Source organism: Panthera leo, chromosome A1 (assembly GCF_018350215.1).
Source record: "Panthera leo isolate Ple1 chromosome A1, P.leo_Ple1_pat1.1, whole genome shotgun sequence".
NCBI lineage: Eukaryota > Metazoa > Chordata > Mammalia > Carnivora > Felidae > Panthera > Panthera leo.
The window spans coordinates 89866918-89894209 of NC_056679.1; the positions used below are offsets into that span (position 1 = coordinate 89866918).

General features: G+C 37.4%; 1 protein-coding gene across 3 annotated transcripts in view; it reads right to left on the reverse strand.

The window, feature by feature from the left end:
• CNOT6 (CCR4-NOT transcription complex subunit 6) overlaps positions 1-27292 on the reverse strand; it is a 76964-nt gene that overhangs the window by 42982 nt on the left and 6690 nt on the right. For all 3 annotated transcript variants that reach the window (XR_006200694.1, XM_042932347.1, XM_042932338.1), the window contains one exon: positions 11471-11584. Coding sequence is in view for 2 of the 3 variants with exons in the window: in XM_042932347.1 (XP_042788281.1) it covers positions 11471-11582 (112 nt within the window). In the remaining variant the exon portion in view is untranslated. Of the gene's footprint in view, positions 1-11470; positions 11585-27292 lie in introns of those variants that run through there.

Below are 27292 nucleotides of genomic sequence, written 5' to 3' on the forward strand. Positions count from 1 at the left end.
CCTCCTTAAGATTCTCTCTCTGCCCCTCCCCCGCTCATGTGCATAGGCACACTCTCTCCCTCTTTCTGAAAGAAAGAGAGAGAGAGAGAGAGAGAGAGAGAAAGAAGAAAGAAAATTACCAAAGTATTGAAAACCAAAAGAAAAAGAAAAACAACAAAACAGAACTCCCAGGAGATTTGGATATTGGAGTTATCAGACACAATCTTAAAAAAAAACTATGATGGGGGCACCGGGGGGCTTGGCTGGTTGAGCAATCAACTTCAGCTCAGGTCATAACCTTGCAGTTCATAGGTCTGAGCCCTACATCAGACTCCCTGCTGTCAGCACAGAGCCCACTTTGGAGCCTCTGTCCTCCTCTGCCCCTCTTCCACTTGCACTGTCTCAAAAATAAACAAACATTGAAAAAAAAAAAAAAAACCTATGATGGACTTGCATTTTAGGCAAGAAAGAGTGACACATACTAGATTTACCCTCCTACATAAAACAACTAAAAACCAAACAAATATATGAAAAATTGAGTTTCAGACATTAGACATCAAGTAGCACGGGACAATAATCATTGACAGATGGGACATAGACAAGGTGAGCCTTTGTGACAGTTGTGCCTGGATGGCTTCCTTAGAGTGGTGTGGGGAGATGGAACCGAAGTGGAGTCTGGTGGTCTATGTGAATTGAGATGAAGCTGTCAGTCCAGGGACATCAAGGTGGCTACAGTTCACAGGGCAAAGTGCCAGAGAGAGCTACACAGATAGAAAGCTCTAAAGATCTGAAGATCCTCCTGAGTCTTCAGCTGAGTAATGATCGGCAAATGCATATGAACAGAATCTGAGACCAGAGATGGGGGAGGACAAACAGAAAAGGGCAGAGGAAACAAACCTTAGATAGATCACACAGGACCAGGAATAGTTTGTGTTCCCATCAGATGGAAAATTTCGTAATTCAGAGAATTTAGAAAGGTAGTACTTAAAGCAGACCTTGAGAAAAATCAAACTGTTTCCAAATAATTCAACTGCATCCCAGAACAAAGCTCAGGAGTATTTATAGGAGTACAAAACCATCAAGCACCCAAAAAAGTAAAATTCACAATGCAATGTGACTAATACAAAACTACCAGACATGCAAAAGGAGAGAAACAAAAAGAGCAATGGGTAGAGGGAAAGTGAAAAGGAATCATAACCAATCCAATCTATTGGATTGGTATCCAATATTGGTATCCAATATTGGTATCCAATAACCAATCCAATCTATCTAAAAAGATAGAATTAGCAAATAAGGACATTAAAAGTTATTTTAACTGTATTACATACCCTCAAAAAGGTAGAGGCAAAATGTTAAGTAAAGGCATGGAAGATTAAAAAAAAAAAACAACACACTTTTAACTTCTAGTTATGAAAAATACACTATTACTGGATGAGATTAACAGCAAATTAGATATTGTAAAGATTAATGAAATTAAAGACAGCAATAAAAACTGTCTAAAAGAAAAAAAGGAACAAATTCATAAACAGGATTAGTGAGCTATAAGGCAACTTCAAGATACAAGTACAGTAAAACCTTGGATTCTGAGTAACTTTTTCTCTTAGTGTTCCACAAGTAAACATTTCTTTTAAAAAAATTTTTTTTAAATGTTTATTCATTTTTTGAGAGAGAGGAGAGACAGAGCATGAGTGGGAGAGGGGCAGAGAGAAAGAGGGAGACACAGAATCCAAAGCAGGCTCCAGGATCTGAGCTATCAGCACAGAGCCTGACATGGCGCCCAAACTCATGAACCACAAGTTCATGACCTAGCCGAAGTCAGATGCTTAACTGACTGAGCCACCCAGGTGCACCGATGAGTAAACATTTCTAGCACATTTTAACTTGAAAAACGAGCCATGTCTTGCAATAAGAGTAGTATATGACACTGAACGTCACATGATCACAACTGAGCCAATGATTCTTCTTTCTCTCTCTCATTGCAGGATTGTGGGTGATCCTCTCCCATGGCTGTGGTGCTTGCAGAAATCAGTGATTTCTTTTAGAATGTTGGAAGGGCACTAGTGTATTTTTTGTCACTTCAAAGCACCCATGGACAGTCCTTTTCCACAAAAGAGTAAGCTTAGGAATTCTTTGCTTCATTCTAGGTCAGGCTGCCTGCAGGGACCCTTTCCTCTGTCTTACTGCCAGTTACATTAACTACAGTATGTAACAAGAGTTTATTAATACTATACTGTAGTACACATCCATGGGAGCACATACAATGGCTCCCATGCAGAAAAAGGTTGAAAAGAAAGGCTGTAAGAAGGAGATGATTACAGTGGAAGTTAAGAAGAAAATCATGGAGGGACGCCTTGGGTGGCTCAGCCAGTTGAGCGACCAACTTCAGCTCAGGTCATGATCTCACGGTTTGTGAGTTTGAGCCCCACATCAGGTTCTGTGCTGAAAGCTCAGAGCCTGGAGCCTGCTTCTGATTCTGTGTCTCCCTCTCTCTCTGCCCCTCCCCCACTCATGCTCTGTCTCTGTCTCAGAAATAAACATTTAAAACAAAAAAAAGAAAATCATCCAGAAGCATGAATGAGGTATGAGGGTGGCCGAAATTGAAAGATTTTGTAAGAAGTCTACATGTGCATCTCATCTGTAGAGAAGGAGGAGAAAAGGCGGAGGAATCCCTCACTTCAAATGAGATCAGGGAGATGTGTAAAATGTGGGAAACAGTCCAAAATTTTGTAAAAAAGCACCACCTGAATAAGGCTGTGGCAGTGCAAGTGATGAATCTGTTTCACGATAATACAATATTCCATTTCTGAGAAATCCTCAATGACAAAAGCCAAGTGTCATTGGATAGGTTCCTTGTTAAAGCTGCACCAAAAGAAAAAGATTCCATTGAGCCAATAAATAACAGTGATTCCGTTAGGGATACTGGACGTCGTCCTACACAATAACCCTCCTCTCTCATCTACCTCACATCAGTCATGAAGGTTTTCAAAGGTAAGTGCAGGTTAATTTGTTTATTTTTCTTTATAATTTTGTATTTTCTTTATTATTTTGTATTATATTACAGTATTGTAGTCATTTTTATATGCATATTTTTGGTTGTGGAACAAATCATCTGAGTTTCCATTATTTCTTATGTGGAAATTTGCTTTGATAGACAAGTGCTTTCTTTGGATTACATGAATGTTTCTGGAACGAATTATACTCACAAACCAAGGTTTTACTGTAACTATATTCCAAAAAAGGTGGGGAGTGGAGGGGAGAATATAAAAAATTACTTAAAGAGTAGCCTAAACTCTTTCAAATTTTCTGAAAACTATTAACCTACAGATCCAAGAGGTTCAACAAAACCTAAGCACAAGAAAAAAAAAGACACCAAAGTACATCATAATCACATTGCTTAAAACCAGTAATAAAGAAAAAATCTTAAAGCAGCCACAGAAAAGGGACATACATAAAAGAGGCAAGGGTAAGAACAACAGCAGACTGCTCATCAAAAACAATGCAAGCACAAAGATGGAACAGGATCTTTAAAGTACTTCAAGATGAAAACTGTTAACCCAGAATTCTATACCCAGAAAAATTATCTTACAAAAAAGAAGGCAAAATAAAAAGACTTTTCAAACATGAAACCTGAACAAACCAGCAAGCATACCTCCACCACAGGAAATACTAAGGGGAAGTCCTTCAATCAGACAGAAAATGAGAACAGAAAAAACTTGCCTATACACAAAGAATCAAGAACACTGGAAATAGTAAGTACATGGATAAATAAAAACAACTTTTCCTAATACTTCAGTGTTTAAAGCAAAAATAACAATATATTGTGAGATTTATAACACATATAAGGAAAATATATGACAGCAACAGCACAAACACCAGGAGAAAAGAAACAAGCAGACTGTTAAAACTCTCATACTAAATATGAAGTAACAGAATATAACTTGATATACTTTATATTATTAACCCTAAAGAATTAGACATTATTAAACAAAGAATTATAGCTTACTAGTCAACAAGGAGATAAAATGCAATTTTACAAAAAATACTGAGTTAATTCAACATGAAAAAGGCAACAAAAAAAGATTATGAAAATGGAAAATAAATCACATGACAACAGATTTAAGCCCAACTAAAAGAACTGAAAAGAGAGAAACCAGCTAGTATCCACTGGAAGCACTGGAAGCACATCTGAGAACATCATCACAACTGGGAGGAGTTTAGTGCAACTCAATTATGAGAGCAAAGTGTCCACAATAAGTCAAAAAAGCAGTCTGGACCCCAGGAATTCCAAAAACTGGCCAGCCAAGGCCCCCCACTGGGGGGGGGGGGGCAGGGGGGACACGGACACTCTCTAAAAATGAGAGCAGGGAACAGAATCAGAAAGTTTCACTCTGCAAAAACCAGAAGAGGAAGCTCTAAAGTTAGAAAAACAATCCTGAATTACACCTTCTAAAAGTTCAGAAAAATGAAGTTTAAATAAAAATGAACAGAAAAGTTATATGGTCAAATCTCATAGAAGCTATTAAGTTTTTTTAAAAGTTACCAGAATAACTAAACTCCCTATGGACAAGGAAAGCATACCACAAACATGCTCAAAAAACTACTTATAATTTCAAACGGAGCTAAAAATTTGACATTAAGAAACGATAAAAAAAACATAAATAAGAATTAGAAAAACTCAGTAAAGGAAAACTAAACTACCAAGAACTTAATGATGAATAACCACAAAAAGAGTATGCTTTTACAAAAAGAGGAAATTTTTAAAAATCACAAATAAATGAAGAACTAAGGGTTCAGAATCAATTGTTTTGTTATACACCAGCAATGAACAACTGGAATTTGACATTAAAAACAGCAATACCATTAGCACCCCAAAAATGAAATACAGTAAAATCTTGATTTGTGAGCATAATTTGTTCCAGAAACATGCTTATAATCCAAAGCATTCGTATATCAGTGAATTTCAAGAACCCTTGGCTCAGCTGTGATCATGTGAGATTCGGCATCACGAAGGACTCATATTGCAAGCCACTGCTCATTTATCAAGTTAAAATTTATTAGAAATGTTTGTTCATCTTGCAGAACACTCACAGAACAAGTTACTCACAAAGGTTTTACTGTACTTATATACAGATCTAATAAAATATACACATGACCTGTATGAGGAAAACTAAAACTGTGATGAAAGAAATCAAAGAATTAAATAAATGGTAGATATTCCATGTTCAGCAATAGGAAGATTAAATATTATCAAGATGTCAGCTCTTCTCAACTTGACCTATAGATTCAATGCAATCTCAACTGAAAGTACAGCAAGTTATTTTGTAGATGTTGACAAACTAATTTTAAAGCCTTATATGCAGAGGCAAAAGATCACAAAATAATCAACACAAAATTGAAGGAGAAGAAGCTGGAGGATTGATGCTAGCTGCCTTCAAGACTTACTCTAAAGCTACAATCATCAAGACAGTGTGGTACTGGCAAAAGAATAGACAGATCAACAGAACCCCAATACATTCATATAGTCAATTGATCTTTGACAAAAGAACAAAGGCAATACAATGGAGAAAAGTTTTTCCAACAGATGCGCAGGAGTAACTGGATATCCACAAGCAAAAAAAAAAAAAAGTAGATACCTCACACTCTTTATAAAAATGAATTCAAAATGGATCACAGACTTAAGTGTAAAACACAAAACCATAAAAATCCTAGAAGATAGCACAGAAGAAAATCTATTGTGATTTGGGTTTGCAATGACTTTTTAGCTATAACACCAAAAGCACAATCCATGAAAGAAATAATAAGCTGGACTTCATTAGAATTAATAACTTCTGTTCTGTGAAAGCCACTGTCAAGAGAATGAAAAAACAGGTCATAGACCGGGAGAAGGCATTTGCAAAGACCTATTTGGTAAAGGACTGTCAATCAAATACACAAAGAACTCTTAAAACTCAACAATAAGGAAACAACCCAATTTAAAACTGGGCAAAAGAGGGCACCTAGGTGGCTCAGTTAAGTTAAACATCCAACTTTGCCTCAGGTCATGATCTCATGGTTCATTAATTCAAGCCCCACATTGGGCTCTGTTCTGAGAGTGGAGACCCCACTTTGGATCCTCTGTCTCCCTCTCTCTCTGCCTCTCTCCGACTAGTGCTCACTCTCTCTCTCAAAAATAAACATTAAAAGATTTTTTTAGCATATAAGCATAAGAAAAGTTATGCTCTTAATCATATGTCATCAGGGAAATGAAAATTAAAAATAGTAACAATGAGATACCACCACACATATCATTTAGAATGGTCAACATACAGAACACTGACAACATCAAATGCTGGAAAGGATGTGGAGCAATAGGAAGTCTCATTCATTGCTAGTGGGAATGCAAAATGATATAGACATTTTGGAAGAGTTTAGCAGTTTCTTACAAAACTAAACATATTCTTACCATATGATCCAGCAATTGTACTCCCTGGCATTTACCCAAAGGAGTTGAAAACTTACATCCACACAAAAACCTGCACATGGATGTTTATAGCAGCTTTATTCGTAACTGCCAAAACTTGGAACAACAAAGATGTCCTTCCGTAGATGAACAGATAAATAAACTGTAGTAAACCCAGACAATGGAATATTATTTAGCACTAAAAAGAAATGAACTATCAAGCCATGAAAAGACATGGAGGAACTTAAATGCATATTATTAAGTGAAAGAAGCCAATCTTTAAGGCTACATACATACTACATGATTCCAACTATGTGACATTCTGGAAAAGGCAAAACTATGGAGGCAGTAAAAAGATCACAGGTTGCCAGGGTTCAAGGAGAGGGAAAGGAGGATGAATTGGCAGTGCACCAAAGTCTTTTAGAGCAGTAAAAATATTCTCTATGACTCATAATGGTGGATACACTCCATTATATATTTGTCTAGACCCGTAAAATGTACAACACCAAGAGTGAACCCTAATGTAAAGTATGGACTTTTTGGTGATCACATGTCACTCCAAGTTCATCAACTGTAATAAATGCATAATTCTGGTAGAGGATGTTGATAGTCAGGAGGTGGAGGGAGTCGTGCACTATACTTTGTCAAATGTGCTGTGAACCTAAAACAGCTCTAAAAAGTAAAGTCATTAAAAAAACAAAAATCTAGATCAGTGGCTGCCAGGGGCTGGAAGTCAGGAGGTCTGCTTAAAAAAGGTGCATGGGGAAGTTTTCTGGGGGTGATAAAGCTCATATTGTAACTGTGGTCGTGGTTATACAACTGTGTATTTATTTTAAAAGCTGTACAACAGTAAAGTTAATTTTACGGTATTTTTATTTTACTGTAAATTATACCTTAATTTTTTTAAGTTTTAAAAATGATTCAAGAGACCAATATGCAAATTCAGAGAATAAATCTCTGAAAAAACACAAAGGAATTGGAATAAAAAAATATTATCCAAACTACACTGAAATGGTTTTCTTTAAAAATAATGTATAGTTTGAAATTTTTTTTCTTTATATACTGTACTTGAGAATATCAAGATAGAACAACCAACACCAAGATATATTCCAGTAAAATTACAGGTAAAAAAAAAAAAAAAAAATCCTTTGGGTATCTAGGCAAAAAGAGCAACTAACTAATAAAAGAAAGAAAATTATACTGGCATCAAGGCCATAGCAAAACTGAAGTAACATACATAAAATATTTAAAGAAAAAATGTGAGCCACCAATTTTATATTCAGCCAAACTGACTTTCAAATATAAAGGACACAAACTGTTATCAACATGCAAGAAATACAGAAAATACTGCTCCCATGAGCCCTTTCTAAAAGGAAACATCTAGAGAACAAGCTTCCAGAAAACCGAAATGATTAGGAATAAACAAACTGGTGGGAGGCACTGAATATATACTTACCTACAAAACAAAGTCTAAATGGGGAATTATGCAGGTTAAATGGGAAGGCTGATAGTATATAATGACTACATACTCTATCTAACAGTATAGACAGAAAACAACTACTTAATGGGAGTGAGGAGGGAAACGGGAATAATATTCCAAGCAGTTTTACCCGCTTTTGGTACTCATATTAGTAGTAGTATTTTTAGTACTGTTATTCTGAGACTGCAATGTAATATGGGATAAACCAAATAAGTAATTACGGGATATTCAAATTCCATCATCCCATGTCCCTGAGAACTAGGACACCCAGTATTAAAGGAGATACACATGTAATTACAGAAAAGGTTAACTAAAATCCCTGTTATTCTGATTCTGAATCAAAAGTCTCAATATATTTTTATATTTTAACTGTAAATATACAAATATATTTTTAAAAAATTTTATAAGTATGTATATATCATATAAGTATATATCTTTCAATCATAAACGTGTACGACTATACATATATGATGAAAAGCTATGATGCATATAGTCTTATTTCACAGCTCTGTCCAGTGAAAAGACCTAGAAACAGTGACCAACCCAATAGCAACAAGCATCTGTAGCAACAGATATTTTGGTCTTGAAATATCATTTCTAACTTAAAAAAAACAAAAGATTTCTTGGAAAAAATTATAAATTCCAGGTTTGAGGCAGTAAATACACAAGATGAGTCAAGAAAATCTTATTATATCAGATAGCAAGGAAACTACCAAAGACAGGGTTGTATCAAAAACTCATAAATCCTTTAAGAAGCTCTCCCACTGGCCAACAACAGGGCAATTTAAGCATCAAAATAAAAGTAATAATCACAATCCACAACATATGTTTGAAACTAAAATGTTTAGATATAGTAGTTAATAATGACACTTTAAAAAAACCTAATTAGGGGCGCCTGGGTGGCTCAGTCGGTTAAGCGTCCGACTTCGGCTCAGGTCACGATCTCGCGGTCCATGAGTTCGAGCCCCGCGTCAGGCTCTGGGCTGATGGCTCAGAGCCTGGAGCCTGTTTCCGATTCTGTGTCTCCCTCTCTCTCTGCCCCTCCCCCGTTCATGCTCTGTCTCTCTCTGTCTCAAAAATAAATAAACGTTAAAAAAAAAAATTTTTAAAACCTAATTAGTCACCATCAAAGAATGATAGTTTATACTGAAAACTGGTAAATAAAAGGAAACAAGCTTTCTTTTCTAATTAATCAGTAAGTGTGGGAAAGCATGTCTTTGTAGATGTAGCTCACTTAATGAAAAAAGATGACAGAATTAGAGTATCACTATTTTGCTTAGATATACATAATTTACTATTAAAACTATAAGGAAACAAAGGAAGTGATTAAAAGAAAGTAATGGTTACTTTTGAGAGCACAGAGGTGGTTATAATTGGCTGTGGCAAAGGAAGGGGCTCTGGGGTAGGTGAAAAAGTTCTAATTCTTGACCTGGATAGTGGTTACAAGGCTATTGACCTTATAATAATTCATTAACAGATTTGTCTGTGTGGTTTTCTTTATCTGTGTTTCATTTTACAATAAAAAAGGTTTTCTTTAAGAAGTAAATGATGAATAGCTATTTGGCTTATCTGGTTAATACCAAATGGCAAAAGGAACTCACCACCCATCCCGCTGGAACCAGAGGAGCATATGAGATAACTGTGGGTCCAGGATTCACTGACCTCAGGTCCCTAGAACTCTGCATCAAAGAATCTTAAGGAACTGGTGCTAAAGCATATACATGAACTGTCTTTGCATGAACTGAATTCAGGCCTTGACAATTTCTACATGTAGGAGCTTATGTATTCAAGACTGCTAAGACAAAAAGTGACCTTTCTGATAGCGGCTTTATTACAAGGTCCTGTTCCACAGACCAATTTCAACCAACAGTTTATCCTCCGTGTTACTTGGTAAAGATACAACTATTTGTTAAGAAAGTTATTTCACAGGAATCCTTTCTTCCTTCCTATCTTGTATACAGATTTCTTACCAAAGCTCAGAGTAAGCAGAAAACAATGATTCAAAATTGTCAAGTAGTTCTCAACATAAGGTAAAGGGGGGGAAGAGTGAGGTAGTAGGAGGAAAGAGCAGAGGAGAATCCTCTTAACCTCAGAGATATAATCTCACTGACCAAAGTGAGTACTTTTTAGCTTATCCTGGTATTGTAAGAAAATGGAAACTTCCCTACATCCAAAGGACTTATAATTCAAAAACCACTAACACAGGCTGAAAAAAAGAGAAAAATACAGTTAAATACCTATCATGAGGAAATTAAAAGGGAAAAGCAAGAAAGGGTGACTGCCTGAGCTTTAAAGGTAACTGGTAAATCAGACAGCATGTTTCCCTTTGGGCTTACCTGATCCAGAAAGCCATATCTGACAGAAGACGGAGAAATTTTACTCTCTACCACACCTACTCTATGAAACTGAACACCCCTTACTTACCACCAGCACTCTAAAGAGAGAGGGAAACCAAGAGAGACTCGCGTGGGTACCCAGGGAGAGTGTTTAGGTTTACTGAATAGGTTCATAGAGATTTTGAGCTGACAAGGAAAGAATACTACTATCATTACTTTCTTTTTGCTTCCTGTAAATATTTTCCTGCCTAGTCTTGGCAATTATATTTTGTCTATTAGTTACTTATATTGGTGCACTCCGTTCTTCTCACTCCCTAATATACCATAAGCTTCAGAATGCAGGGACTGTGTTTTTTTCCATCCTATGTATCTTCCATATACCTAGTACAACACCTGGCAAGATGTTATACACATAGCATGTGTTCAGTATGTTTGCTGCATTAAATTAAAAAAAAAAAAAAAATTAAGGACAGTCAGGAAAAAGAGGAGAAACCTTGCAAAACTCAAGACAGAATGGAAGAAAAGTATGAGGAGGCATATTAGGCCAATATTAACACAAAACCTCTTTAGCACTGGTTGCCTTAAGAATAAGGCACCTGGTATTAACCAGGTGTATCCCTTCACCACCTTTGAAGTATTAAAAAAGAGGCTGCAGGCCCCCCCGCAGGGATGATGGGGATATCTCTGCGGCTCTGGTTCTAGGGGCTCTCCTATTTCTTTGACTAGGTCTAAACTGCATTAAGGTAGAAGGGAACTTTGAGATCTGCTTTGAATTCTTTAAAGATTTTGTGTTTCTGAATAAGGCTATCCTTAGAGACTCAGACTGAAAAGCAAATGAAGAAAATAAGGAGAAACAAATCTATCACATAACCTATTCTAGACCAGGCATTTCCCATCCCACTGGAAATCTGTAATTTGATAATACAAAAGCTCAATCCTACTTTATCAGAGAATTAAGTATCAGAACAAACCTTTATGCACTAGGCAGTTCACATGTGTCATTTTTATTTCATCCTTGTCATTCCCATTTTTATAAAAGGACACTGACACTGAAATAAGCAATGAATGGGTTTTGAACTTTGACCAAAACCATATTCTTTCCACTGAACCTTCCCACTTCTAAGATAATTAGCACTGGTAAAATACAACACTGCCTCTTTAGTGCACTGGCATTAGAAAGCTTAATTTCTACCATCTTGATTTCCACACCATTAAATTTATGCGTGCATGTCTTACCACTTATTTCAAGCTCTGCCCAATGTGATTTCTTTCCATTTGCTGCTTCTTCAGAGGACATAATTGTGTACATCCTCCTAGGGTCAGGAGGCTCGTATTTTTCTTTGGGCATGCCTGTTGAATTGAAAAAAGCAATCAGTATTCTGAAGAACCAAATAACTGGAAATAACCAACATCTTTTTAAAAGTAAGTACCCATATTATCATCTCTAAATACCACTTCCCACTAAAAAGAAGCTTCTCGGAGAAATGGAGAATTGCAGGTCCAGGATCAGAAAAATATAAAACAAGGCTGGGTGCTAACAAAGATGCTGTGACAGCAGACAGCTTGGAGAAGCTTCCATTGGCCACAAGTAAGACAACATGAGCATCAAAAGAGTAACTATTAAAAAAAAAAAAATTAAAAAAAAAAAAAATTCAGTCACCTAAAAAGTGGCAGAAGGGAAAGAATTAAGCATTTATCCTGCATTTCTGGCCAAAACTAAATAAGGGAATAATCTTAATAGAATTCCATCTAATAAATGCAGAAAGTTAAATAGTTAGAAAAATTACTATTTCACAACCCAAAATGAAAAAAAAAAAAAAAAAAAAAAAAAAGGACTGAGGCAATGACCACCAATGATTAATGAAAGCATTAGGTGAAAAAAGAATACAATGGAAAAATTACAAATGGATATTCAGGCTATGAGATGTCAACACAATGGTCCATCTCATCATTAGGATGACTAAACTCATGTGCCAACACGACGTATTTTGCCCCCTCATCTAAACATAGTAAAAATAAAAAAATTGAACGTGAATCAAATCAAGCACTCCTACTCCTGGTACCAGATGACACAAAATGAAGGGGATAGAGGAATATGTTAAAAATAATACATTCGGGGTGCCTGGGTGGCTCAGGTCATGATCTGGTGGTTCATGAGTTCGAGCCCCACATTGGGCTCTGCACTGACAGCTCAGAGCCTGGAGTCTGCTTCAGATTCTGGGTCTCCCTCTCCCTCTTCCCCTTCCCCACTTGTGCGCATGCACTCTCTCAAAAATAACTAAACATTAAAAAAAATAACACAAGACATAACAACGTGAACATACTGAACACTTCTGAACTGTATACTTAAAAATGGTGAAGGCAGCAAATTGTTATATTTAACCACAATTAAAATTTTTTAAAAAATTGTAAACAACTCCACAAAAATATAGCCAACCAGATACAGAATATAGAAAGTTCTACATGAGAAAGATCCAATTTCTTCAAAAATAAAGGACATGAAAAACAGGAGACCAAATTGACATGGATTATACAACTTACAGGGCACAGCAATGAAATGCAATACCCACACCTTGTTTGGGTCCAATTTGAACAAACCAAGCATAAAAATTTTTGAGAATTTGAAAAACTAAATGTAAGTTGATACTGAAAGACTACTCTTCATTTCACTTGTGGTTATTTCCTTAATCCTTATCTGTTATCCATACATTCTGACATATTTACATGAAACGAAGTCTCACACCCTTGCATATCCCCCAAACTCCTTGCCTGAGTCTTCACCTTATTTGTTTGGATGAGTCCAAAGCCACTTAAGCCAACTCTCCACCTACTACGGATACATACCCAGCTAAATATAGCCAGAGAAAAACCTACTACACCATGTGAACTTAAAGGGAATCACTCAGCAATCACTTACCTCAAATGGACTATTTATGCCGCCAAGAAATTATACTTTAAATTCTCCTAGTCCCTTCCACATGACTTTCTCTTCAAACTTCTAACATTTACCCTCCATCCTCCCTTTCTTACTTCCATTTTCTCATTGAAACAGAAAACAACCAAAAGAGGCCTTTCTATGAACTCCCACCCCCACCCATCTACACTCTCATTTAGTAGGACAAATTGCCTCTCTGAACACTCAATCTCATCCCCATCATCTTGCCTGTTCAAGGACATTACTTGGCAATTCTCTCTTACATCACTTTCCCCCTCTATACTAGATCTTTATCTTCAGTATACATATATATGGTATTATCTCCTTTATTTAAAAGTCCTGACCCCATTTCCCCCTCCAGTTACACTTTTTTTCTCATTCTCTTCACACACACACACACACACACACACACACACACACACACACACACACAAATAAATTATCCTTGGAAGTTACATATGCTGTCTCCTCCTCCCTTTTTCCCAGTTAAAATCATTCAAATCAGTATGTGCTTTTAACATTCCACCAAAAACTGCCAGGAAGAAAACCAGTGGCCCAACATTGTTGTAATCAATGCTCGTTTCTTAGACCTACTTTTGCTTGTCCTACGATCAGTATTTGATGTAGATGATCACTCCCTCTTAGACAGACTCACTCAGTTGGCTTCCAGGATATCTTTTCTCTTGGTTTTCCTCTTATCTTACTAAATTTAGTCTTTTGCTAGTTCTTCCTACAGTCAGAATTAACTCCATTTTACCAGCAGAAACCTGAAGCCCAAAAACATTTAAGAAATTTAACCAGCATTATAAGGCTGGGAAGCAGCAGAGTCAGGCTTTGATTGCATCTGATTAAAAAGTTAAAGCTACTCTCTAAGTGAAATAAGACAATCACAAAAAGACAAACATTATTTCATTTACATGAGGTACTAAAGTAGTCAAACTCACAGAGACAGAAAGTAGAATGGCAGCTGCCAGGGGCTGGGGAAGGGAAGTTACTGAATGGGTGCAGAGTTTCAGTTTACGAGAATTACGGAGATGGATGGGGGGGGGGGGTAACTGTTGTACAACATTATGAATGTATTTAATACTACTGAATGCTACATTTAAAAATGGTTTTAAGATGATAAATTTTATGTACGTTTGCCACAATAAAAAAAGACTGGAAAAAAGCCAAAGCAACTCTATGCTGCCTTCCTAACTGATGGGAAGTAGAGCTATTTTTGAAACAGAAATGAGCTTTGGGCAGTCAAAACATAGAAGTAAATAATCCTTAAAAAGCTGCTTTAAAAAATATAAATGATGAGACTAATCATCTGCACAAGAAACAGCACATCTATTTTTTGTTTTCTTAAATATTATTGATGAAACTGTTGTCTTACATGTTAACTTCTGGAAAAGAGAAATACAAGGTCTGAAGTTTTTAGACTGTTACAAAATACCTAACAGAGAGCTATACAGTCAGAAAACTGTTCCTATTCTAGAAGACAATCTGGCAAAGCAAGTGCCTTTTCTGAATGATATGAATATCCTAGTAATAACCTAGAAAATATAAAACGTTGTGTAAGGCTACCAAAGCTTGATGGTAACAGTGCTTAAGATCACCCAAATGCCGTGATTTTGACCAGACTCTACTTAGAAAACAACCATCTGGGGGCACCTGGGTGGCTCAGTTGATTGAGCATCCAACTTCAGCTCAGGTCATGATCTCGAGGTTCATGAGTTCAAGCCCCACACTGGGCTCTGTGTGACAGCTCAGAGCCTGGATGGAGCCGGCTTCAGATTCTGCGTCTCCCTCTCTCTGTGTCTGTGTCTGTGTGTGTGTCTCTCTCCGCCCCTCCCATGCTCATGCTCTCTCTCTCTCTCTCAAAAATAAATAAGACATTTAAAAAAATTTAGAAACCAACCATCTGATCTTCATTGGCTTTTCCAAATAGAATTTAACAATGGTAAGAAATTGGCTCTCTCCAGCTGAGTTCAGTATCTTGGTCCTATTATTAATCATTTGACTCCTTAGTGAAAGTTCAGAAGTCTGATTTGCCAACTACATGTGAGCTTAGTTTGAGTCAAGGTCCAGAGTTTGATTCCACTTCGGAGAACGGACAGAAGTGCCACTGAACTAATAAGAAATCTGAAAACTAGGTCCTGCACCTGGGGTCATTCCATTAGAGGGTCATAATTTCTGCATAGGTAGCCAACCACTCCCTTTCTTGATTTTTCATAATGTGGGATGGGTTGTCTTAAAATTTAAGAGACAGCTCATTAAATGTGAAAGCAGTGAGGAGATCATCTTTATTTCCAAATCCCTGAGACTGAGGATTCGGAAGTGGGGGTGGGGGGAGGTGTATGACAGCAGAGAAGTTGGCCAACCACTATACTGTACACCTGAAACTAATTTAACACTGTGTCAACTATAGTCAAATTAAAAAAAAAAAAAAGTAGCAAACTGGACAAACTCCAGAAGCAGCAAGACAAGCACATCTGCCCACTGAACACCTCCCCATTTTTTTTTTTTTTTTTGACTCTGGCAAAGCATAGCATTGGTAGGGAAAAGGATATAAGAATGCACACAATTTAGCATCTTTCCCAAGACTTTGAAATCAACAAGCAGATCTCTCCTCTAAATAATCTGCAGTGGCATACCTTATTTTTATCTAAAAAGACTAAAAGGTTTCCAAAACAGACTTTAAAACTGTCAAGGATTACAAAAGAATTAGAAACAGCTAGGCCAGGGTAAGCAGCTATGCAGCACCTGACTAGTCAATCCCCTATCCCTCCAACCCAACACCAGACATCACTACTGACCCTGGCAGCATAAAACCCACCCCCACACTGGATCTGAGAAACAGTTTTTCATTATCTTAGAATAATTATTTGCCTTAAAGAAACACAGGACATTAATTTACCAACATAGAAAGACAGGCTTTCATAATTAAACATTTTAAGAAATGGCCTCAAAATACAGAACTATAATCACAGTGGGAAAGTTAGCGTTGCAAAGCAGAGTTACAAACCATAACACAACTAATAAGGTTATCCTGGAGTGTTTAAACTAAGAGTGGCCTAACCGCATACCATAAACTTAGAAAAACAGCTATCTAAATGAGGAAAAAAAATTAGGAACCTACAGATTCTCTACCTAACATTTCCAGAAATGGTCTGTGTGTGTGTGTGTGTATGGATATGGTGCAGTGAGGGGCCTGGGGCAGGAATCACAGGGAGGGGTTACGAGGGATTTATCAGAATCTAAAATAAAAGAAGAACACCTAAATAGGAAACAGACTAGAATGAAGATACAAAGGTCCTTGCAAAAAGTTATACCCCACCCCTATAGCCCTAAAAAGATTCATAGTTCCCTAATCAAATGCCTTATATTAAATCTATTTTAACCATCCTCTGGCTAGGAGTGGAAAGAAACAGCTGCTAGAAACAGGAACATAAAGAAAGGGGTAGGAACCTCTGGTCTTTTTCCTGTTAGGAACCAAACTTCTACCAATCAAAACCAGGGACAATCAGGTATCTGAATGTTCCCATGGAAGGAAAACGTAATTATAAAAACCACCAACTGGGGGCTGAAATCCACTAATCATAACTACCCGCAGCCAATAGGTGTGCCACAGCCTGCCTCTCCCTCATCTGTACTTAACCTTCACAATCAGTCTGAGTGGAAGCCAACAGAAGTGCTTAAGTACCCACCCACACCATATCTGTATAAAATGCAAGTCAACAGAGCGGTCAATGTCAAACACAAGTTAAGCATAATACACGCAGCACAATGATTATACAAAATCATACAAAAGAAAAAAGAAATACTACAGAAATCGAAAAATATTCCACAAAAAAATTGTTTCTTGTGCTTAAAAAACTACATAAACAAAAACTACAAATAAAGAAGTCAACTGTGCAACAACAAAAAGTGAGATAAAAAGAGTGTAGAGGAAAAAATATTTGAATATTAGAATCTCTAGAACAAAATCAAGGCAAAAAAGGAAAGTCACAGACTACATAAACATAATTCCTACTAAAACAAGAAGCAAAGACAGGTGAAAATTAAATACACTTTTTTATGGAAAAACAAAAGAAAAGAGATGATTAACATAATATCTAAGAGAGTAATTGAGTAATGCCATAACTCAATAAACCTACGCTTTGGTATTTACCAAAGAGAAAAAAAACTGCATTTCCAAAAAAATACATTTATATAAACTTGCATAATAGTTTTATTCATAAGCGCCAAAACCTGAAAACTGAAATGTCCTCGACAATGAAAGGATAATCAAAGGATAAATACTACTCAGCAATAAAAAAGGAATAAACTATTGATACATAACACACATATACAGATGAATCTCAAACATTACAAACTGAATGAAAAAGACCCAAAAGAGATTCCATTTACATGAATGTGCAGTGGTAACAATGGCTGCCCTAATGGGAAATGATGAAAATACCCAATATCTTAAATGAGGTGTGGTTTATATGGTATATATTATGTACCAAAATTCAAACTGTACAATTAAGGCCTATACATTTTACTTTATATAAATTTTACCTTAACTAAAAAACCTTCTTTTTTTTTTTTTATTTTTTTATTTATTTATTTATTTTTGGGACAGAGAGAGACAGAGCATGAACGGGGGAGGGGCAGAGAGAGAGGGAGACACAGAATTGGAAACAGGCTCCAGGCTCCGAGCCATCAGCCCAGAGCCCGACGCGGGGCTCGAACTCACGGACTGCGAGATCGTGACCTGGCTGAAGTCGGACGCTCAACCGACTGCGCCACCCAGGCGCCCCTAAAAAACCTTCTGTACTCAAAGACTTGGTCAGGTGTGAAGACAAACAAAAGGACATGTTCAAGCAATTACTAACAAAACATACAACCCATGTACTTTTCTAAATTACTCATTATAGCATTATGACAAAAAGTGCACACAACTTAAGTGGCCATTAACAAGAATGTACAATTAAATGAGTCACTCTACAGCCACACTAGGGGAAATCATGCAGCTGTAGGAAGAATGATGGTAAGTATTGGCATTACATTGAATTATTTACTTTGTATTTTAGGATTAAGCAAAGAATGACTTATGTCAATGATGTTAAGAACCAAGATTTTCAGGGTAAGAAAGCATTTATAAATCAAGTGAAAACACCAACACCAAAACTGACTTGAGAATATCAATATAAACCAATGATTTTAAATTTGTTTCTAACAATGCACTGGAGTGCTTCAGAAGCTATGCTATGTCTGGAATAACAGCACCTCTAATCCTCAGTTTTGATCTCTAATACCAAGAAAGCAAAGTTCTTTGTAAAATGGACAATTACAAGTCTGGGGCAGGAAATGTATAAAATGTATAAAGCCTGAGACATCCTTTAGTGCCAAAAACCTAAGTCAACAGGACACAGGAGCCAGTTAGAAGGGGTCCTCACTGGCCAAAACTGTGGACAACTTGAGCAAAAAGAATCATAAGTATAAAGGAATGAAATACACTGAATCAACAAAGATGTGTAGATAATGTAAGTACCTGTGCTACAGAAAACAGCTGGCAGTGCTGTAAAAGGTGGATTAGCAGCAGAGGAAACTACTGCAGTAATCAAGGCAAGAAAAAAGCAAGGGGGAGGAGGAGGAAAGGGAGTGCCAAAGGTGCAAGTTAGACAGACACCATTGGAGGCAGCTTTCAAACTAAGAAAATTGGTCACCAAAGAGAAAGATTTAGGTGTTTAACTTTTCAGCAAGTACCGCATTTGAGTTAACCAAACAGTTCCAGTTGAAGAACAGCCCCACTTTACAAAAGAATGACAGCTAACAAATGAATAATAATAATAAAAAAAAAGCAGTATCATTTTATAACTCCTGTTTTAGGCAAGGATTCTAAATTGTGTTAAAACCATTAGATGAATCACTGGCACTGGTGTAATGCTAAGGTAACACCATCATCCAAATTGTTTTTGGATCACAAGGTAGAAAATGTTAAAGGGAGGAATAAAAGGTTACCTTCTTCAATCTTCACGACACTAATGGGGGGGAGAACCAGACACTGACTGAGTCTCTTGATATGACAGAACCCCAAGTGCACATCAACAATGTTCACCTTGATGAAGAACTAGAGGAACTGGCCAGATAACACCAAAGAAGCAATCAGACAAAGTGAGAATGCAGGAGCTTCTGCAGGATAACTGGTCTGCTTCAACAAGCTGGTGCCAGAACTATTTTAGATTTGAAGAGAATTAAGGGATACATAATCAGAGGTAATAAATGGTCCCTATCTAAGACCCACAAATCAGCAATAAAGGACATTTTGTGGGCAGCTGGGGAAACATTTAATACCTAGTTCATATTTAAAATATGAATGAATAAGGGATGCCTGGGTGGCTCAGTTGGTTGAGCTCTTGATTTCAGCTCAGGTCATGATCTTGCAGTTTGTGAGATGGAGCCCCGTGTCTGGCTCTGTGCTGACAGATTCTTGGGATTGATTCTCTCTCTCTCCCTCCCTCCCTCTCTCTCTCTCTCTCTCTCTCTCTCTCTCTCTGCCCCTCCTCTGCTCATGCTCTCTCTCGCTAAATAAATAAACATGAAAAAATTTTAATATTAATGAATAATTATGAAATCATGTTATTTTGGCCATGTACAAAAATGTTAAGAGGCACTCTGAAGTTGAAGAATTTAATTATATTGGCCAGATCTTTTTCAAGGAAAATGAAGTTGAATTACAGCCATCCTCAACTGACAAAAAATGCTAAATTTGACATCTCTTTTTTCCTTTTTACATTTTCATATCCATTCTTTGTGTATTCTTTCTCAAACATGAAGGAGAAAAGGACTGGGGCAGAGGAAAGGGAGGCAGGGAAGCAGAAAGAAACTCATGCGCAGAAAGACCCTTTTCATTGACTTATCAGGCCCCTGTCAGAGCTACAAGTTAGGGTGTACAGTTGACACCTGAACAACACAGCTGAAAACCCATGTGTAACTTCTGACTCCCCAAAATCTTTACTAATAGCCCACTGCTGACCTCAAGCCTTACTGATAACATGAACGTCTGATTAATACATATTTTGTATGTTATATATTATACACTGTATTCTTACAATAAAGCTAGAGAAAAGAAAATCATATGGCAGAGAAAGTAGTTACAGAACTGTACTATAAAAAATCGACACATAAATGGACCTGTGCAGTTCAAACCCGTGTTGAGACAACCGTATTTGAAAAACTAGTGACACTAACCTTGGTGCCAATTTATTTCTTCTAATCCAATTTTTCACTAAATCAGACTGATTTTTAACTCTTTATAATTTCTAAACCTGTCTTCTCCATTTTCACTGCTACTGAAGCTAATTTACACGCTCCTTATTTCTCACCTTCAAGTACTAACAATCTCCTCTATCCACATCTACCTTCCAGATAGATGCCTGCTCATGTTGCTCCCCTGCTTAAAAACCAAAGATGGCCCTTTCCACCGATTTACCTACCTAAATTCCAAATTTCAAATTCCTTTATTATCTAGACTTAGCCAACTATTTTCTCATTCCTCTTCATCCACTTACACTCATGCCACCCTATAAAGTCCTAAATTGATTACAGCAAACCTTCTTCTAAGGGGTAGTATTTTAGTATGTGCTAACCCCTTCACCAAAGACAACCTTCACGCTAGACTTCTACTCGCCCTTCAAGCAAACCCAAGTCACATGTTGGAGCCTCTGCAAACCCTTCCCAATAAAAGCACATGTTCACTACTCCCTCCTCTGCACACCAAACACTTTCTCCACCATCTGTCACACCGAACACCCAAACAGTTTGCATCTCCCGGAGTCTGGTGGAAGTACTACTAGAACATTCCACTAATGAACTGGTCTAAACATTCTTTCATTCATGACCCAGAATCAGGTATTCACAGAAGAAAAATCCCAAAGCAACTCAGTACATCTGAACCATGCTTCCTTAGGGAGCTTTCTTTACAGAATCACTCATTCACCAAATGCTTACTACTCACCTTCTCTGTGTCAAGTACTCTGTCAGGTGCCAGAAATAAACAATAAATAAATACATGGTCATGGCACTTTATCTGCTTGGGGAGCAACAATTTCACAATCATATAATCACACTACAACCCTTTCTTATTTTTACAGTCATCACTCTAATTTAGGACTTTGCCTTTTTTCAACTATTATAATAAACTCTCATAATTGGTATTTATGCCTTATAGATTACAACTAACCTACATAACACTCAAATTATTAATTATTATTAACCTACATAACACTCTCAACTTCTAAAGCTGAGTCCTAATTACACTGCAGAATTCAGGAAAAAGAACCATTCTTTGTAAAAAACTGGGAAGTCTTCTGGAATGATTTCTGGTCCTATATCAGCTTTAAAACTGGGATTCTATGGCATCCTCTCTCCCATCACTGCCCCCCACCTAAACTTTCTACTCCTTAGAAAACAAATTCAAACTTCTTAGTTTAGAATTCAAAATATTCCCTTTCCAGATTTTATCCAATACTTTTTTTTTTTGGATGCAACTGGCAGATAACTGCCATCCTTCAAATATGCTCCACTATCTTCTATTACCATTACAAAAACACCAAGCCACTGTAAGAATGCCACCAAAAAAAAAAAAAAAAAAAAAAAAAAAGGAAAAAGAAAGGAAAAGAAAAAGGAAATGAAAAAGAAAAAAATTACTCCCTCTTTGAATACAATCCAATTTATTCACAGGTACATTAAAAATCTGCATAACAATAAATACTAATTTAACCTGTTTTCTGTTCCTACCAAGACATGTAATAAGACATGTAAAATGTCACATAAACACAATAATTCGATGCTTTTTTAAAATATGAAAACACTCTGGAACTTTAAATCGATAGTAATTATGGCAGGCCTAGCACACCCTGTACCTTACCTTCTGTTTCTTCCAGGTGTATTAGTTGAATTCTACACATGAGAAACATGTGACTCTCTGTAACTGAAATCAGCTACTTCCCGCGGACTACGTTCTTAAGTCTTTTTTTAGAACTTCAAGTCAGTTAAGGCACAGCTCCATCTCACTTTAAACCCCAATCATCCTGACTCTCAATGTCATCACATTTGTCTTCTTTTTCTATCCAGATTTCCACCACGATTGATGGGCCAATTAAAAGTTTACACAGATGATAAGCCTCATTCAGGAGCTGTCCTTAGTGGCAAAACTATCACCCTGTCTATCACTAGTGCCCTGTGGCAAGCCAAGCATAAAAAAACCTTTGCAAGAAGACTACTCTTACCTAAAAAGCAAAACTTAAATCCAAACTGTGAGATCTGTTGAGTTCAAGGCTACTGTTATAAACAGCCAAAGATACTGCAGGTATCTTACATTTCATGATTATCTCTCAAAACAGGTTTCTGAATTGCACAGGAGAGATAATAGAAAAAAACAAGGCACCAAAAAGATCTTACTAAAAAGTGAAATTGTCATCTTGGTCTTCCAACCTGCCCTTCCTCTATGATCCCCACACTAGCTTTCCAAGCCAGAAATAGGAGTATTATCCTTAACTCTTTCCTATCCAATCCCAGCCTTCATATCCAGTTCCCTAGTTCTAGTCCACTTGACCTCCTAAATCTTCGTCTCACCCAATCTGTCTCAACCTCCCAGGCTCTTCCCTGAGATACGAGCTAATGCAACAGTCTCAGACCCACGTTCTTCTGCTGCACCCCAACTTGAATGCAGCCTTAGACACTATCCAAAGTGACCTCCTAAAAACACAAGTACTTAACTCATGGTCCTAAAACCACATCTCCTTCATCTTTGTACCCACGGACTGACAGTGCACCTGACACAAAGGAGGCTCAAATATGAGTTGAATTAAACAGAGGAACCCCAGGCTCATCTACAAAACAGGCCCCTGTGTGCCTCTCCAGTCATATCCAATTCCCACTTACCTCTCACAAACCTCTGTGCTTTACCATATGCTATCGCTCCTGCCTGAAATGCCATCTCTCCCTCTCCTCCAGATACCTTAAGGAACTCTGGTCATCTTCAAATGCCAAATCAGATATCCGACTTCAAACAGGTCCTTCCTTCCCTATCCCTCCCAAACACGGAGCTTATCATTCCCTGCTTTGAGCTTTTCCGAACCTTGAAGATTTTTTCTATAAGAGTATCTTTAACCACACCTGACTTTTTCTTTTATGTCTCACTCACCTACTCTAATATAGCTCCTTGCACTTCTATTTTTAATATTTTTTCTCTTCAGAGCCTGGCAAATAGTAAGTGCTTGGTGAATAATTATAAGAATTCAAGGAGAGAAGCTGTGATAATTTAAAAAAAAAAAAAAAGAGATAGCAAACATTTGTAAGAGACAAGTGTGCTAACAGAAGCAGGGCCCATTTTACCAGCAATAAGAAAAACTAACATCTATACTTCTAACCTTGAAAGCAAAATCTAGAAAAACCAGACAGAAAGGACCAAAAACCGAGAGTACTGGTTCTAGGACAAGAATCAAGGGGACAAACTTAAAGATTAAATTGTATAAACATAATCTTAGTGACATGCCCTAGCAGATTAAGAGCAAACCTCAAACAGATGGGGGTAACGGCAAAACTGTGTTGCACTGCCCATCTGCCACACTCTGCACTTGGCAGTAACAGCCAATGTTATCTGAGCACTCACCTCGTGACAGGCCTATCAGGCCCTTCACATACATGGTCTCATTTAACCCTTCAGGACTCCTGTAAGTAAATACTACTATTCTCCTTACAAACAGAAGGGAAGGTCCAGAGAATGAGTAACTTACCCGAGGTCACAGAGATACCAGTGGCACAACTATGATTTTAACCCAAGTCTGATCCACAAGTCTGCTCTATCTAACCACTATGCACTCATTTACTTTTATTACTCTCAATTCAATTCTCAAAGCAGCCCATGAGTCAGATAATATCGCATTGTATTTTAGATGAAGACACAAGGGTTTAAATCATTTGCCAAGGTCATACATGCTTGTTAAGTAGTAGAGCTGGGGCAGGGGGGGGGGGGGGGGGTTGAACCTAGGACAATCTAGCTCTTCACACTACTCTAGAATTCTGTCACTGATAAAGCCAAGATCTCATGTTCATTCCTCAAATATTGTGTGGTTGAGACCATCAGCCCTCCAGTTTCCTTCACAGATGTATCATCTTTCCAAGCTACTCCCCACCTGCCTTCTCTACTCCCAACCTCTGCCTAATACTCTAAGACAGCAGATCTCAAACACTATCATCTCAGAATGCTTACATACTTTTAAAAACTCACAAATACCCCCAAAGAGCTTTCATTTATGTAGGTTATACCTATCAACATTTGTCATCCTAGAAATTAGAACTAAGAAAATTTTAAATATGTATTAACTTGTTAAATATACAACCATCCCATGTTAAAACATTTTTATGAAAAGGAACTATTTTTGAAAACAAAGTAAAATTTTGTGAGAAGAATGACACTGTCTTGCATTTTTGCAAGTCTCTTTAATTAAGTCTGACATACTAGAAGACAGCTGGATTTGCATATCTGCTCCGAAGTCAATCTGATCAGATCCCACACATCATTTTTTTTAGCTTCTGGAAAACTCCACTGTACACTCATTAAGAGATTAAGAACGAAAAAGACAAATAACATCTTAGTAATATTTTTAAGAACTTAAGGTTTCTGTAGCCACCTCCCCCTCCTAAAATCTCACACACAATTTCCTTAAATCCTTTTTCAAGTAGTACAAAAATAAGTTCCAGTCCAAATTGGTTTAAAATTTCCAATCAGTAAAAGACCTTGGTGAAAATGGAGCGATTTTTAAATTATGGTAAAATATTCCTCCAAAACATAGAGCTGAACAGCAGATGTAGCAGTCAAAACCAAGCTCTAACAGGAAAAGATCGGCATACCCATCTGCATCCGCAGTGCCCAGCCCGTAACAGACAGCCTGCAACAGCCTGTTACCAGACTCCTGTCACAACGCAATTCTAACTGTGTGCATGGGCCCAATCACACACGAGTGAGTATAAAATATAGTCAGAGAAGCAGAGAGAGAAGTTTCCTGTGCAACAACCATAGGAAACTACCAATTTGAAAGGTCAAAAATGGTTCAGGGGGCACAGCTCAGTTGGTTGAGCATCCAAATTCAGCTCAGGTCATGATCTTGTGGTTTGTGAGTTGTTTATGAGTTTGAGCCCCAGAACAGGCTTGTTGCTGTTGGCGCAGAGCCCACATCAGATCCTCTGTCCCCCCCTCTCTGCCCCTATCCCACTTGCGCTCTCTTACTTAAAAAAATAAGTAAATATATTTTTAAAAATTGTTGAAATACTAGCAATTTCAGTCAATCCAATAAATTAACTCAAAACACAACTATGAAAATACAGCAAATACAGGTTAGGTTAGATTTTTATTCTATATTTGAAGTTAAAGTACAACATACTAAGACAAGTAAGATTTGCCATCTAATCAGCAAAAGCTAAGTAAGTGCCCACTAATAAGCAGGGTAAGTAAGTCAAAACCTCACCAAGATCAAAACGGCAAGGTAAGGGGGGCCACCAATCCTAAATCTGCTCCTTAGCATGAGATAAGCTGTAAACAACCATCTCATTTACAGCTTCAGCACCAAATGATGGATGCCAACAGAAATCTCTTCATTTCCTTCTTATCTTTTGTCAGATTTTCCATAATTTGCTGCTCTCTCTCTTACAACTCATGATAGTCTAGCTACCACCAACTAGTGGTGATTTTGTCCTTTGAGGCATTCAACATTTATTCTAATTTATATATCCAATCACTTAGGAGGTTTTAATATCCTGGCCATGTTTTAACCCACTAGTCCTTTTTTCCCCTACAAGAAAATTATTCATGAAATGCTGACCTTACAAATCATCAATAATAACACTACAATATTGCTCTGAAGCTACCTAGTGATGTTTCAGAAGATTTGGAAAGAAATCTTAAGCAACTCTGTTGAAATGGAGTTCCATTATGCACTGCTTTCTGACCACATAAGTGACTGCCTTTTCCTAAAACAATGAAATGCTTTAAAACTGGATTTTTGGCCAGCATGAATAGTATTCTTATGTGGACTCTCATGAAGTTTTTGATCCATAACCTAAGAGGATCACAAATATTAAGAATCTGCCAGGTAGTTCCATTCTATCAACAAGATCAGCCACCAATGTAAATGGTTATAAATTTGGGGAAGCAATTGGGTCTCCCTATATCATCAAATGTATATCAAAGGTCCATTCTAAGCCACAGCACCATGAGAGTGTGTTAGGACAGAAGTGGGGGATGTACAGTGAAATTAATACAAACTAGAGGGGCGCCTGGGTGGCTCAGCCGGTTGAGCATCTGACTCTTGATCTCAACTCTGGTTGAGACCAATGTCATGGTCTTGAGACACAGCCCCACATCAGGCCTGCTTAAGATATTCTCTCTCTTGGGGGCGCCTGGGTGGCTCAGTCAGTTAGGCGTCCAACTTTGACTCAGGTCATGATCTCGCGGTCCGTGAGTTCGAGCCCCGCATCAGGCTGTGTGCTGACAGCTCAGAGCCCGGAGCCTGCCTCAGATTCTGTGTCTCCATCTCTCTCTGACCCTCCCCCGTTCATGCTCTGTCTCTCTCTGTCTCAAAAATAAATGTTAAAAAGAAAATTAAAAAAAAAGATATTCTCTCTTTCTCTCCCTCTGCCCCTCCCCTGTTCACTTGCACTCTCAAAAAAAAAAACAAAAACAAAAACACACAAACTAGAGTCAAACAGACCGATATCAAGAAAGATATGTTTACGTTCAACTTTAAGGCTAAAGCTTCCTCATTTATAAAATGATATCTACCTCACAATTTTGGTATGAGGATCAAATAAAATAACACATGTAAAGCACAATGCGTACCACATCATTAGCATTCAACAAAGCTCCTTCTTTCTTTGACTGCAAATCCCTAAGTCTGAATATCTCTAGTCTCCCTAAAATTAGAAACCAAATGATAATTCTTTAGATGTCCCAAATAAAGTACAGTTTTCATTTTCAACAATTTTAGATGAAAATATACAAAAGAAGCTTTCAGTCCACAAAACATGGCAGTTAGCTTCATCAGATACTGCTTTATGATGCTGTGGTGTTTGCATACAACCATACACAA